Raw genomic sequence first — 14,790 nt, 5'->3', positions numbered from 1 at the left:
TTGAGCCCTGATCTGGGCTTTTGTGCTGATAGCGTTGGGCCTGCTTAGGATTCTCTCCTTCTCCCTCTCTATCTACCCTTCCCCAGCTCACACTGGCATATGCTCTCCTCTCAAAAATAAGTAATTATTAAAAAATTAAAAAGTAATTAGAGAAGTTGATGTCACCACAGTGTTATTTTTGGGGATGGCTCCATGTAAGAATTGTTTGAAAGCAGCTGATGTGGTTAGATACCTGGATTGCTTTCCTTCCATGATGCTTGGTGATGCCTTCTTCCTTGTAGCTGGACATTGGAGATTTATTCTCCAGAAGGAAACACCAGGGATCTGTGAGACTCCAGGCATTCCTGGAGGTGCATATGGAGACCGCATTCATTCCCCAGCCTTCTACTTCCATTTGGCTTCCCGAACACTGATGACAACCAGCCCCCTGCCTTCCAGCTAGGAGCTTAAGAGACCTCACTGGGGAACCTGACTGGCCTACGAGGAAAGAATTAACAATGCCAGGAACAAGGATTTCCCGGCAAATGGGCCAGCCTGATCATCTTCACAAAAACTCACCTGCCCCAAGACTCCCCACTTCCAGTTAGTTTTTAGGCATTTACTCTTCCTTGTGAGGATTACTTAAATTATGAAGATTACCAAGGACTACTAACATCTGAAGAAGGTGCCTAATCTGAAAGGAAATCAACCAAATAGGGAAAAGAAAAAAAGCAACTTGGAAGAAACATGCTATTTAGAGGGAAGAACACTTGGAAAAAAATTAGGTATTTTCTCAGAGATCAGAGGAATTTTGTATCTATGAAGTAAGAACAGGATACTACAAAAAATATTTTGAAAACAGGATTATTGAAAGTTTAAAAAATAAGGGCAGGACAAAAATATCAGAACAATTAGAGGATAAAGTTGAAGGAGTCTTCCAAAAAACGAAAAAGATGAAGAGATGGATAATAGAGTGAAGGATCAGGCAGGGTTCCCATATCCACTAATAGGAATTAGAGAGTAGAGAAAAAATTGTACGAGTGGGAAAATCATCAAGAGAAACAATTTCCTAGGGGGATATTGGTTTCCATATTGGAAGGACTCATCAGATGTTGATCCAAGTGGGTGAAGATGAACCCACACCAGTACCCTGAAATTTCAGTATATGCTGGGGAGAAAGAGATGATCCTACAACTTTACCCAGGTAGAGAAACCTGTCAAACACACAGATGGGGAATCTGAGTGGCTTCACGGCTTCTCGGTACCCAGGAATGTAGAAGATGTGGAGTAACGCCTTTGTCATTCTCCATGAAATTGATTCCCAATTCTGTCCACAAACTTTTGTTCAAGACTGAAGGTAGGATAAACATGTTTTCAGACCTATAGGGTCTACAAAACTTAACTTTTGCACTGAAAGATTTCTCCACCAAGGGGAGCAAAGACTGGATCTCTTGTGGGCTGTGTCCCAAATTGACGTAAAGGGAATTCAGTGTACCAGTCCAGATCGAAGCAGTTCCAGAAGCTCCAGGAAAGTTTTCTTCTGGAAGAAGAAATACAGATATGACATCTGCTGTAAATGAACTTGCTGAGAGGAGACTTGGACACCTGGCATTGAATTTGGGGTTGAATATGGGTAAATTTATAGGAAACCGAAAACTAAGAGAATTATTATTAACTCCAGAGAACAAAAAGTTGTGCAGGAAAAGTAATTATGATTTTTACAGCTCACCCTGATGGCAGAAGTGGTCATGATAATGTAAACTCTGAAAGTCACTCTGGCCATTGCTAGAGTTTAACTATAATTAGAGTGGAGATGCAGGAAAGGAGAAAGAGTGAGGGGCTTTGGGGCAGACAGGTGATTTCTATGGGAGTAAACAGAGTGGGGCCCCTGGGTGGCTCTGTTGGTTAAGTATCTGACTTCAACTCAGGTCATGATCTCATGGTTCGTGAGTTTGAGCTGGCATAGGTGCTCTGCTGACAGTGTGGAGTCTGCCTCGGATCCTCAGTTTCTCTCTCTCTCTCTCTCTCTGCCCCTCCCCCATGTGTGTGCGCGCGCAGTGCATATGTGCTCGCTCTCTCACACAAAAATAAACATTAAAAAAAAAAGTGACATCCTCACCTTCCAGGGTAGGAAGTAGGTAGATAATACCAAAAACTGAAAAGCCAAGGAATAGTAACACAAGCAAGTTATATACAGAAATTTCTAAGAGCTATTTGGAGTGTAGCGATGAAGATCAGCAGGGAAGTTGAAAGGGTCTCCTGGAACGGGGAAGGGATTATGATCTGCTTTTTTCCAACACAGTGTTTACAGAAGTTGCTTCTTAGATTATATGCAGGCGTGATTTTGGAAAAAAAAATTGAAACTACAAATCTAGAATGCATGGGGCACAAAAGGGAAGGTATTTTTTCATGAAGCTCAGCTGTGCATGTGATTACCTGCGCACTGGCTTGATTTTGTTCATGTGTTTTTTACTGTGGGTCATGGTGGACATATGAAAACCATTGTCTACTGGTTTCTCATTACCCATTCACTCTTCATGCTTCTGCATTGCTCAGATATTTTATGGTGGAGCACCTGCTACTTTCTTAAATTAAAAATAAAAAGGGAGAGGGAGAAGGAGTCTTATGGGCTGACATAATCCCAAAGTAGACAGGCCCTGTCTACAAGGTCATCATGTGGGGGGGGGGGCAATATCCTTGGAGGCTGGCACACCTTCCCCCCGCCCCCCGCAATGGCCGATTTACATTTATAATGCAGAAGTCTAATGGTTAAGTGCAACAATGGAAACGTTTCTAGAAAATCACTTAGAAGTCTACCACTCCATGCAACCGTTTCCATACTTTTATATTCCATTTTGGCCTTCGACCACATGCTTACAAATTGTTCCGTAATTGCAAACCATGGTGTTCAGATTTCATACTTAATGCATATTCTTTTTCTTTTGTTGGTTTATTTTCTGGAGGCAAATTCTTGGTCATGACTTTATTGGATTAAGGGTATGACTTTTTTTTTTTTTTTTTTGGTTTTGAATGTCTGTAACCATATTGTTTAGCTTACCAAACACTCTGCTGCCAGCAAGGTGTGAACTTGCCATCCTTACCACAGGCTTGCCAGCAGTAGCTACGTGGTTATTTTGTCAAATTAAAGCGTGTAACAGGAGATAGCATTCTCTGGATTGTTCTTAGGTTTCATTTCGGGTGATGTTGAGCAATTTCTCATCTGTTAATTATATTGTCCTTCCCTATCATTTAAGGTCCATCTCTTTTGTTCTTGTGCCTAAAACTGGAGGCTTTTAAGCATGCATTTTTATATATTGTAGGTTTTTAGCCTTTGTCATAATTGCTGCAAGCTGCCGAAAACAGCATTTATGTTTCACTTTAAAAAAATATTTTTTTAATGTTTGTTTATTTTTGAGACGGAGACAGAGTGGGATCAGGGGAGGAGCAGAGAGAGGGAGACACAGAATCCGAAGCAGGCTCCAGACTCTGAGCTGTCAGCACAGAGCCCAATGCGGGGCTCAAACTCTTGGACCGCAAGATCATGCCCTGAGCAGAAGTCGGATGCTTAACTGACTGAGCCACCCAGGCGCCCCCATTTGCGTTTATGCTTACGTTACTTTCAATTGCATGGGAATTTAAAAACTGTTTCACGTTGATATTTTTGCACCTCGTATTTTTTCCTGGTGGCTCAAAAGTGAAGATGACTTGAACTGCCCTGTTCTGTTTGTTAGTGTGCTTGCAGCCTTTAATTATTTAATTTTTTAAAAATGTTTATTTATTTTTGAGAGAGTGCAAGTAAGGTAGGGGCAGAGAAAGAGGGAGACACAGAATCTGAAGCAGGCTACAGGCTCTGAGCTGTCAGCGCAGAGCCCGATGCGGGGCTCAAACTCATGAACCGTGAGATCATGACCTGAGCCAAAGTTGGATCCTTAACTGACTTAGCTGCCCAGGCGCCCCACAACCTTTAATATTTAGATTTATTTAGCTTTCAGACTGCTGGGCTATTTCAACACTAACCTTACCCACCTTGTTTTGAGAAGTTGCTGTTTTGACAGATAACATGCCTCCTGTTTGCCATGTAAATGATTTATTCTGTTTTACTATGTTATGGAGTTGAAGCAGTTTGAGGACTTGGAATTAAATTTCTCTGATGATTGTTTCCTATATAGAAAGCACAGAATGCCTTTTGGAGATTCGTTTCTGTTTGAGTGATAATTAGTATTTCTGAAAAGTTTATCCATCTTTTAGGATATTTTGTTATTTTGTTAAAATAAGATTGTGTGTGTGTGTGTGTGTGTGTGTGTGTGTGTGTGTGTATTTTAAGGTAAATGGTCTTGATTTTTTGTTTTGTAAAGGTTTTATTTTTAAGTATTGTCTACCTCCAACATGGGACATGGGGCTCGAACCTACAATCCCAAGATCAGGAGTTGCATGCGCCACAGACTGAGCCAGCGGGTATCCCTAAATTGTGTTGGTTTTAATTGAGTTCCTTAGTTGGTAGGGAACTAGGTTCCATCTTTCTCTGATGTGACTTGGTTTAGCAAAGAAGCTGAGCTGTCAGGGACCACGGTCACCTCGGGGTCATTTTGGTGCACGTTGGGTCAGCTCTGGGCTTTAGTTCCGGCACCAGTGCCTTTGTCACCTTCTCGGGGTGCTGCTTCAGCATGGGTAACACCAGATGGGTGGCTAAGGCATTGAGGCTATGAAACTGCTGAATCAGATCCACTTCGATCTCTAAACCGAGGGCCGCAGGGCCTTGCATCGGAGGGCGTGGCTTGGACGGGGTCCACACAGATCTTCCCGTTCACCTGCTTCGGTTTATGTTCTGGGATGTGCCCGCGCGCACAGGATCTTTGGTGACGGGGACCTTGGGCACCTGCTTCTACCGCCGGCGGCCAGCAGAATAGATTGCAGTGCGAGAGCCTTTCCTCCTGCTCCTTAGGCTCGCTGGGGGCGGCGAAGTGGTTACTTGAGTGCCTTTTCTTCCCACGGGGAAGAATAAACAAGTGGGTGACAAAAGACTGAAATGTTTCCCCTCAACGGTTTCCTCTTTTGTGAGTTGGATGGGGAAATGGTGTCATTGGGACATCCCCACCCCTAGACCTCACAGGGTTATCTTGGGCTGACAAACGTGGTGCAATGCCCCGTGTGTGTGCCCTGGGTCGTGCAGGGCAGGCGTTGAGGGGACACGTCTGAGTATGGTGCGCGCTGTCAGTGGTGATTAGGGGGTTCCTGGTCCTTTCCCGATGTGGACCTGGCGAGTGCAGTTCTAAGTGTCTGAGCCTCCAGGAAGGTACGGCTTGGAGTTGAGGTCATGGTTGTTGACACTCTCTGGGTGTGGGATTGGACCCTGATGTCTGTGAAAGGAGAGCTTTTTCCGGTTGGTTGTGTCATTGGAGGGTGAGGCCTTCCGGGCCACGTGAAAGAGGGTAAAACCTGAGGTGAGGGAGGCCAGGTGCCCTGCGGACAACTCTCTCCTCTCGGGCCTGCGTGCCCATCAAATTCCTGTGGCCTTTTATGCTCTTCAGGCTTAACTGGCCCTGTTTCACCTCAGGTTAATCCTTTCCCAGAGGCTCCAGGCAAAGGGCAGGCATGCGGCTGCCAATACTGTGGAGAACATGCAGACATGTGCTAATTGGCCGGTTTCTTTGTGGAGGAAGAAGGGGGACTGGCTTTGTTTATTGCTTCAGAGCTTTGGAGTGAGAGCCTTACCATGGTTAGGTCCAATGGTACCCAAGGCTACTCTCTAGGACTCCTGAACTTTTGGGTGCCATGCCTGAGTAGGCCTCCCCAGTCTATGGGGTTCAGTTCCATGGAGCGTATGGCCATCCACCTTCCAGACGTCTCCAGAAACCGCAAAGAACAGGGGACAATCCTAAGGAGCAGGCTTGTCTCGTCCATGAAAAGGAACAGGGTTCTACCACTTGGAACATTTTCCTGCCTTCTGGGGCATTTCGAGCCAAGTTGGCTGTTTCTCTATGAGAAACTAACCTGAGTTTTAGGTTAAAAAAAGTGTTTTTTTTTTTTCTTCTCCTATATGCATGAAGCCAGTCATCTGTAGTTGGACAAAAACCTGGTGCTTTGGGGGCTTTGTAATCTGTGAAACATAAATGGGTGAGTGTCGGTTCCCTTTTAGTTCGTTGCCTACCGAGAGCCGTCGCTACCATAGCCCTAGTCTGTGTCCTGTGTCCCTACAGCTAGCAGGGTCCTTCTGCCTTTGTAGGGTCCCCAGAGGGACCGCGGTCCTTGGCTGATGCTTAGTCCATCAGGCAAGTCAGACATTGTCAAACAGGTGGATTCTGGGCCCCAGCCCGGACCCACTTACCAGAACCTGCAGGGCAGAGAGCCCTGAGATCTGTGTTTAGCCTAAGGGTCAGTCTTAGCTGAGAATGCTGAGGCCTCGAGAGGGCAGCAGCTGGTCCAGGGTCGGGTCGTGTTGCTGAAGGAAGGGGTCTCGGCCTGAAAGCCCTGGGTGATCTCCTTGTAGCCGTCCTGCGTGGCCCAGGTCACGTTCAGGCCTCCTGTGTGCCCTGGACCCAGCAGTGTGCTTCGGTACCTGGGTTCACCTTCATCCTCATCCGCGGAGGGGAGTTTTGTGGCAGTGCTGTTCTGACGGTGGGGACGTGAGGGTTTCTGGGTCGCTGTTGCCTTCCTGGCTGGTTTTTGAGGCCCCACATGCCAGCCTGGCCCATCCCTCCCAGAGGGAGGAGGGTGAGCCAACGGTGGTGTCCAGGCTTCGGCGCCTGTTGATTCTGCTCTGTGGCCTGGAGGGTTGAGCCAGCACAGCACCCATTTCCAGAGGCCTGTGGTTTTCATGTCCCTGCTTGGCACCACTTTCTCAGAGCATCACGAACCCTGGGGCCAGGCCACTGAGGCTGCCACACGGGAAGGGAGTTTGCTGCAGCCGCTCCTCAGCAAGGCGGCAGTAGCTGGAATCTTCCCGGCAGTTGTGAGTGGGTTGTGTCCTCTCTGCTGGAGTAGCCTTGTTTGTTTTTGCCTCGGGCCCTGTTATGGTTTGCCCCTCTTCCCAGGAAGTGGGAGGTGAAGAGGGGGGAGCTGGGGGTGAGCATTCCCCTGTGAACCTAGATCCTGCCGCCCCAGGGTCAGTTTGAGGCACCCACCTGACCCCCCACCTTCCCCACCACTCAGCACTCAGTCTTTGCTTTGACAGCAAGGGGTGGAGGAGGGGGAGTTAGGGGCCCACCTGGATGGCTGTTGGGTTCAAGAAGGAAAGTCAGAAAGGCGGGCCAGGTCCTCGGATTTCTCTTTTGAGGGCACCCTCCTTTTTGTAGGCTTCTCTGAGCGGCTTTGGGGGAGGAACACAGATAGAAAGAAAAGAGTGCTCCCCACTTCACCCTCTGTGCATTTCACAGAACATTCTGGAGTCTGAGCTTTTACCCACAGCCTCTGGAGACCAAAACAGTGGCGGTGGGAGAGTTGGAGGGTGGGTTAAGCAGGGGAGGGCGGGGAGAGGGGCATGGGGGGAATGCCAGCTGCTGTAGGCTCCTGGGCTCTCTCCACCTTCCTCACCTCTATGAGGACAGAGCTTGGAAGGTCATCTCAGAAAACGTTAGATGAATGGATATGGAGACTTAATCCTGACTTTTCTTTAGTGGCGTCGGTTAGCTCATGCCTCCCTTTCGTCTCTTCTTTCCAGATGTGCCTCTCAGTACCCTCGTCCCTCGTTTCTTTGGTGACTCTCTCTACTCCTGGCCCCTCTGCCCTGGGTAGCGGTGGGCAGAGAGGATGTGGACTGTGGCCCTGGGTAGCGGTGGGCAGAGAGGATGTGGACTGTGGCCCCCGCTGTCCTGGGTTCAGATCCTGGGCCCTGTCGTGTTTTTTTGTCTTATCCTTTGGGCAGGTCCCACAACCTTCCTTCCTAACTCCTGTTTCCTCTGCTGAGAAGTAGAGGATGAGGAGACATCCTGGGAAGCTGGAATGTTCGCGAAGCCCTGGAATTCAAGGGAAGCCTTTATTAAACATCGGCCTTCTCCTTTTTTTCAGAAACCTCTCCTTATTCTTTTGGCTGCTTTTGGAGAGCTGAGGGAATGTGGTTTTTGCCCAGTCTGTAGCTGGCCTTGAGAGTAAACCGAGTCCTGGATTTGTGCACGAACACGGGGGGACAGTCTGGGGAAATATCTGGAGACTGCGTGCGAACCTCACCCTTGCTCTTTCTTGGGGGGTAGGTTTGGGGGAGATGTTACTGATTGCAAGTGACCTTGTCATCTCATCGCTCCCATGTCTGTCCACAGATCCCACCTCTCGGAAGATGCACTATTATAGATACTCTAACGCCGAGGTCAGCTGCTGGTATAAGTACCTCCTTTTCAGCTACAACATCGTCTTCTGGGTGAGTTACCGAGAGCAGCTGCTCAAGTCTTTCATTCAGTAGATCATGATTCTTCACCAGGTGTTGATTTGCCAGGCCCCCCGTGAGGCCGTGCAGGAGAGGGTGGGCAGGGTTAATGAGCCTGGCCCCTGGCAGAACCAGCGACAAGTCCATTACAACATAGATTGTTAAGTATAGTGACAGGGAATGCCGAGGTGATTGAAAACGAGGTTAATGGGCCCCTACCCGAGCCTCGGAGGGTTACGAGCGTTCGAAGCTCTGGCCCACATGCATGTCTGTCTTCCCACTTGCCTGCCTGGGAATGTTCGTGGTGAGACCTCAGTAGCAGGGCACTTAGTGCACTTTTGACTATGGGCCAGGCCTTGTTCTAGGCTCTGGGAGGCAGGAGTGGACAAAGGCAGTAAAGCCCTGTTCCTTGTGGCGCTTGCATGTGACCAGTAATGGCAGGAGCCTACTGAGCATCAGAGTAGGGAGGAGCTCTTTGGCTGGGATGGTTTGGGGAAGGGCATTCTGGGGAGGTGACTTAAGGGCTGAGACCAGAGTACAGTGAAGAAGCAGCCGGTGGTGGTCTGGTAAGAGAGCCATAGGCAGGAAGGGCAGCCTTTGCAAAGGCCCTGAGGCAGGAATGCACTTGGCAGGGGCAAGGATCTTGGGCCTTGTGGTTGGGGCTCATTGAGTACAGGGGAGAGGGGACACGAGTGAGGACAGAGACATGAAGGAACCAGGGTATGTAGGACCTTACAGTGCTCAGGAAATAGCTGGGATTATTTTCTCCTTTTAGTAACTCTTAGCTTCTAAGTTGGATCTGAGTTTGGAGTGATTCTGCAGAGTGAAGGGACGGGGTGGTCCCATGTTCTGAGATAGAATTTGGGGACAGAAGTGTGAGAATGGTCTCTTAGCCACATGGAGATGTTTGTTTCCTAGGTCTGTGGCCATCCTAGAGATGAAAGACTTTGCTACCGTCAGATAGAGGCTAGGTGAGGTCACTGAGTGAGAGTGTGCTGACTGAGAAGAAGGAGGGCTGTGAAGATCAAATCCTGGGATGCTAGAGGGGACCTTGCAGAGGAGAGTTGGATCCAGAGTTGGCTGTGAGAGGAGGGGTGGGGGGGTGCTGAAGGAAGGCCAGGAGACTTTGCATTCTAGAATAGAGGACCAGTCAGCTGTGCTGCAGGGGAGTGATGGAGGATGAGGACAGAAAATTGGCATTGGCTTTGACAAAGTGGGGGTTGTTGGTGACCTGGACCAGACGTGCTGTATGCTCTGGGAGATGGAAACCCCCCTGGAGTTGGCCAAGGAGCCGGTGGGATGTGAGGCAGTGGAGACTGTGACTCGTGACAGACCTTTCGAAGGCTCTGCCTTAAAGAAGAGCAGAAAAATCGAGTGCTTGCTGGAGATGGTCAAGGACTTGAGGGAGGTATTCTAGCACGTGTGTGTCACCAGCAGGATTGGTGCAGCGAGAGACAGATACCGGGTCTGTGCAGGTGGGTGAGGGGCTGTGATCGTGCACCTTAAGCAGGCATTGCTTGTCAGTATCTGGGAGCACGTGGACAGGGAGGGATAGAACGAGTGGTGTGATGCCGCGTTTTGCCTCTCCTGTGGATTTTGGCACGCCGTTTGGACTCAGACTCTTGAGAACAAGGCAGACTTACGTAAGACTTCCCAGCTTTCACCTTTGATATTATAGCCTCATCTCCTGATGGCTTATCTCAAAGTTTTGGTGGTTTTTTGTTTTTTTTTTTTTTTTAGTTTTAATTTTTTGTCCTGGAGAAACAGGGTAGGATTCAGTGGCTTGGCCGTTTACCCCACACCTTTTTCTGTGCTCTGAAAGCCTGTCGCCAGCAACTTCGTCATTTTCCTTGAAATAAGGCAATACAGGACATTCGCTGTGGCTCTTTGGGCTTCTAATGTGGCTTCCTGCACTTGTAGTGCTCCTGGCCCCGCCCCGCCTGGAGGCCCCGCCCCGCCCATGGGCCAGGTGTGTGGTGGAGGGCCACATGGCAGGCAGGCAGTCTGACACTTGGGACAATTGCCCGCCCAGCTGTCAGTGTTGCTCTCTCCCTCCCCCAGGCTGTGCTTGCTACTTCTGGCGCCTTGGCCAGGAGGTCGTCCTGCATTTTTCTGTTAGAGCGAAACTCGCTGCTGCTGTGGCCGCGGGCCCACTAATGCCCCGTTTCCTCACATTCTTTCCAGAACGGATTCTTTGCTTTTGGGAAGCTTTACCAGCTTGCCCGGTAACCCCTTGGCAGCCCCAGATTCGAGTAGGGGAGTTCACCAATCCAAAGTTATAGTGAGTCTGCTTGATCAAAGGGCGCTGCAGCGTTATCGGCCCTCGGCCGGATTGACGAGTGTGTGGGTGACAGTCTGTTTCTCAGTTAGTGTGCACTGGGGCAGCACAGGAGGGGACGAAAAGGAACCGCCAGGAAAACGAGGCACAGGAGAGCTTGGCTGGGAAAAAGAGAGGGTGGCCAGACGTGTCCCAGCTGGGTCCCCGACAGTGATTTGCTGTTGTCTTCTGCACAGGAGCATAAGTGTGGGGTGAGGCCTGAGAAGTGGGCTGCTGAGCCCTCAGGAAAGAGCACAGTGGGTGCAGCAGGGGGCACCCAGGTGCCAGCCTGGACTCTCAGCCCCACTGAGTGATGCCGAGTAGTCTTTGCGTTGTCATTGTGAAGCATCGATGGCACAGCCCTGTGGCCTGCCTCCCGAGGTTGCTGAAAGTGTATAAATCCTATGCCAAGCTTTCCGTCCTTCGAGAAGTATTCTTTTTTAAATAGAGCAAATACCAAAACCGAACAACCTAAGGAACCCTCCATGTTCCCATCAGCTGGTCTCAACAGTTAACCAACTCATTAACCAATCTTTTGTAATTTATATCATCCCCCACCCCCACCATCAGCATCGATCATTTTGAAGCAAAGCATAGGTTGTTTTGCTTAGAGTTTTTATATTTGTTTTGTTTCAACGAATTCGCAGCAAACAGCGGGGCAGGACAGGACTGCGGCTTTGCTGGCAGACCTGGGCCCAGCAGGCATTCAGACATGCAGAAGCAACCTGTCGTATCTTTGACCAGTTCTAGATGCTGGAATGAACACAAGGTTTTATTGGGCGCTTGACCCCATTCAGAATTATTTGTGTGCTAACACACCCGTGTAGCGTTCTAGCAGGGTTTAAAGCTTCCTCCTGGGAGTTCGGTACTGAGATTTTTTTTCAAAGGACCGTTCATATTTGCTTGGGGTGAGAAATGTGGATAGAGCTGATGTGTGTATACAGCGTGAGCATGGGCCGGGCCTTATGCGGCTCTTCTCACAGGGCTGTCTGGGAAACAGTGCCACCAGACAGCACAGCATTGTAAGGGCACTAGCACTTTCTCCTTAAAAAAAAAAAAAAAATGTATGTGGGGTGCCTGGGTGGCTCAGTCAGTTGAGCGTCTGACTTCGGCTCAGGTCATGATCTCGCTTACAGGTTCAAGCCCCACATCAGGCTCTGTGCTGATGGCTCAGAGCCTAGAGCCTGTTTCAGATTCTGTGTCTCCTTCTCTCTCTGCCCCTCCCCTCCTCACGCTGTCTCTCTCTCTCAAAATAAATAAATGTTAAAAAATCTTTTAAAAATTGCATGTATGTATGTATTGTTATTATTTAAAACTTTTTTTTTTTTTTAATTTATTTCTGAGAGAGAGAGAGACAGACCGCGTGAGCAGGGGAGGGTCAGAGAGAGAGGGAGACACAGAATCTGAAGCAGGCTCCAGGCTCTGAGCTAGCTGTCAGCACAGAGCCCGACATGGGGCTCGAACACATTAACCATGAGATCATGACCTGAGCTGAAGTCGGATGCTTAACTGACTGAGCCACCCAGGTGCCCCTGTATTATTTTTAAAGGGCTCCATGCCCAATATGGGGCTCTCACTCATGACCCCGAGATCAAGAGTCTCATGCTGTACTGACTGAGCCAGTCAGGTGCCCCCCTACCTTTTTTTTTTTTTTCTTTTTTTTTTTTAATTGTAGTCATTCTTTGGTTGTATTAGTGAGGCCTGTTTCAAGTGCAGAATATCACTTTGACTTAAGAAAATGCAAATGAAAACCGCAAGGAGATACCAACTTCCACCTGTTAGGATGGCTCTTACTAACACACGCACACTCACACACCAAAACACCGGATGTCGGTGAGGATGTGGAGAAATTGGAAGTCTTGCGGGCTGTTTGTGGGAATGTAAAATGGTACAGCCACTCTGGAAAACAGTATGGAGGCTCCTCAAAGTAAAATAGACGTACCGTACGATCCAACGATTCCACCCTCGGAGTAGACCCGAAAGAATTGAAAGCAGAGTCTCAGAGAGATGCTTGTCCACCTGTGTTCCAAGCCACATTCTTCACAGCAGCCGAAAGACGTAAGCAACCCGAGCATCTACCGACAGATGAATACATCAACAAAGTGTGCTCAGTGTGTGCGATGGAATCTTTTCCAGCCTTAAAAAGGAAGGAAATTCTGACGCATGCTACAATATGGGTGAGTTTGAGGACATTATGCCAAATGAAATAAGCCCGTCACAAAAGGACAAGTACTGTGTGAGTCAACTTACGTGCAGGACCTTGCAGTCAGAGGCATCGGGACGGAAAGTAGAATGGCGGTGGCCAGGGGCCGGGGAAGGGAGTGTGGGGCGTTCATGTCCAGTAGGTACAGAGCACCAGTTTCGCAAGACGGAGGCAGAGCACAGTGCACAATGCTGTGTACTGAGTGCCACTGAGCCGTGCTCTCGCAAATGGTTACGGCGTTTACCTTTCATGTTGTGTGCACGTTCCCACATTTCAGATTACAGAGCAGTCTCCTCTGCCCTGCCGGGGAGGGGCGGCTGGGACAGGGATACTCTGCAGGCAGCACCGGCTAGAGCCCTTTCCTTTGTTCTCACCCCACCTGGTTCCAAAAAGAATCCGAGCTCTCTTGGTTTTGCCGAGTGAATCCTCTGGAGGGAACGATGCAGCTGATGTCTGCGGCCCCAGGATGGCTTCCCACCGTGGCATCGAGTTCAGTCTGCAGAGGTTCAGGTAAAGCCCTTGCCTGGATCTGTTTCAGAGGCGGATTAAAAGTGGAGAACCGAGGCCCCCTGGGGTGCGGACAACAAGCCTGTGTTACGTGGACTGGAGAGCCCTTTGCCACTGGCCACCCTGGAGACTCAGGCAGGTCTGGGCCGCAGCCTCCCTGCTTGTGAAGGGCGGGGATTGGTTTCCGAGCCCAACGGGCAGCCCGTTTCTATGTGACAGGAGAGCCGTGGGCATCTGCACTCTGTGACCAGCGTGGCTTCAGGTGCCTTCCTTCAAAGTGACAAAGGCCTCCCGTGAGTAGGGTGAAAATGTAATTTATGGCTCGAGTTGGAACCTTCTAAGAGTGAGAGAGAGCTTAGTAAGAGTACTCCCGGAAGAACGGATGCCTCCCAGGACCGTCCCAGGGAAACCAGGCTGTGCGGTCACCCTGCCTGAGAGGCGAAGCGAGTCTGCTGGGGAAGGACTGAACTGTCAGCGCCCTCCCCCTGCCCCTGGCATCTTTGTGGGGGAGGGTTGTCTTCTCTGTGTCTGGACTTGACTGTGCTCCTCCTTTGATAGCAGACTCCCCACATCCTGCATGAGCTAATGTTTCTAGATCACTCTGACTGATGGAGAATCGCCCTTATTTGAGTTGAACTCTGTCCGTGTAACACCAGACGCCAAGGCCTGACCCCCGGTCTCAGTGTGGTTTCTCTGCTTCTATCTCTGGGTGATTAAGTGCCATCAAAAAGGGGGAAGTCCAGGGGCGCCTGGGTGGCTCAGTTGGGTAAGCGTCCGACTTGGCTCGGGTCATGATCTCATAGTTTGTGGGTTCGGATCCCATATCGGTCTCTGCCGACAGTGTGGAACCTGCTTGGCGCTCTCTCTCTCTCTCTCTCTCTCTCTCTCTCTCTCTTTCTCTCTCTCTGTGTCTCTGCCCTTCTCCACTTGTACTCTCTCTCTTTGAAAAATAAACAATTAAAAAAAGGAAAGTCTAGTGTTTTAATAATGTGCAGTGTATTTTTGCTGTCACTGATGAGAAGTGGTACCCTGTTTCTCTTAACGTGTTATTTAACAAACTTGTAATTGCATGGGAATTCTAGAAGCATACCCAAGGCACCCTTGCCTTACCGAGTTCCCTCCTCAGGCTCCTTCTGTCTGCAGTCACCCGTGGTCTCCCATCTTTGTGAGAGCACCCTTGAAGTCATGAGGTCTGTGTTTTCACATCAGCATTCCCCAGCCTAGAACATTCTGGGTCGCCGCAGAGTCCTCCTGATTGTAGTTTTGGAAATTCCCATATTGGACATTTCGGTTGTTTCCAATTTTTATTTTACTATCCTAGATAAGGATGCAGTGATTAGTTGGGTGTAATACAGATTCCTCCCTTTGGGCAGGGTAGGGAAATTATTTGCTGGGATAGATTCCCAGGAGTGAGATTAAATGGGTCAG

At 49.2% G+C, this 14,790-nt stretch overlaps 1 protein-coding gene across 1 annotated transcript in view; it reads left to right on the top strand.

Annotated features, from left to right (window-relative positions):
• The first annotated feature begins 280 nt into the window (after positions 1-280).
• The window catches only part of TSPAN14 (tetraspanin 14), a 35,189-nt gene continuing 20,679 nt past the window's right edge, over positions 281-14,790 (top strand). Inside the window, exons 1-2 of the mRNA XM_039240536.1 lie at positions 281-435; positions 8,229-8,329. Coding sequence (XP_039096467.1) covers positions 8,249-8,329 — 81 coding nt within the window. The 5' untranslated portion in view covers positions 281-435; positions 8,229-8,248. The remainder of the gene's footprint in view (positions 436-8,228; positions 8,330-14,790) is intronic.

Source organism: Hyaena hyaena, unplaced genomic scaffold (genome assembly GCF_003009895.1).
Source record: "Hyaena hyaena isolate Hyena2069 unplaced genomic scaffold, ASM300989v1 scaffold_176, whole genome shotgun sequence".
Classification (NCBI taxonomy): domain Eukaryota; kingdom Metazoa; phylum Chordata; class Mammalia; order Carnivora; family Hyaenidae; genus Hyaena; species Hyaena hyaena.
The sequence above is the reverse complement of the archived record's forward strand: the minus strand, read 5'-3'. Positions and strand labels throughout refer to the sequence as shown.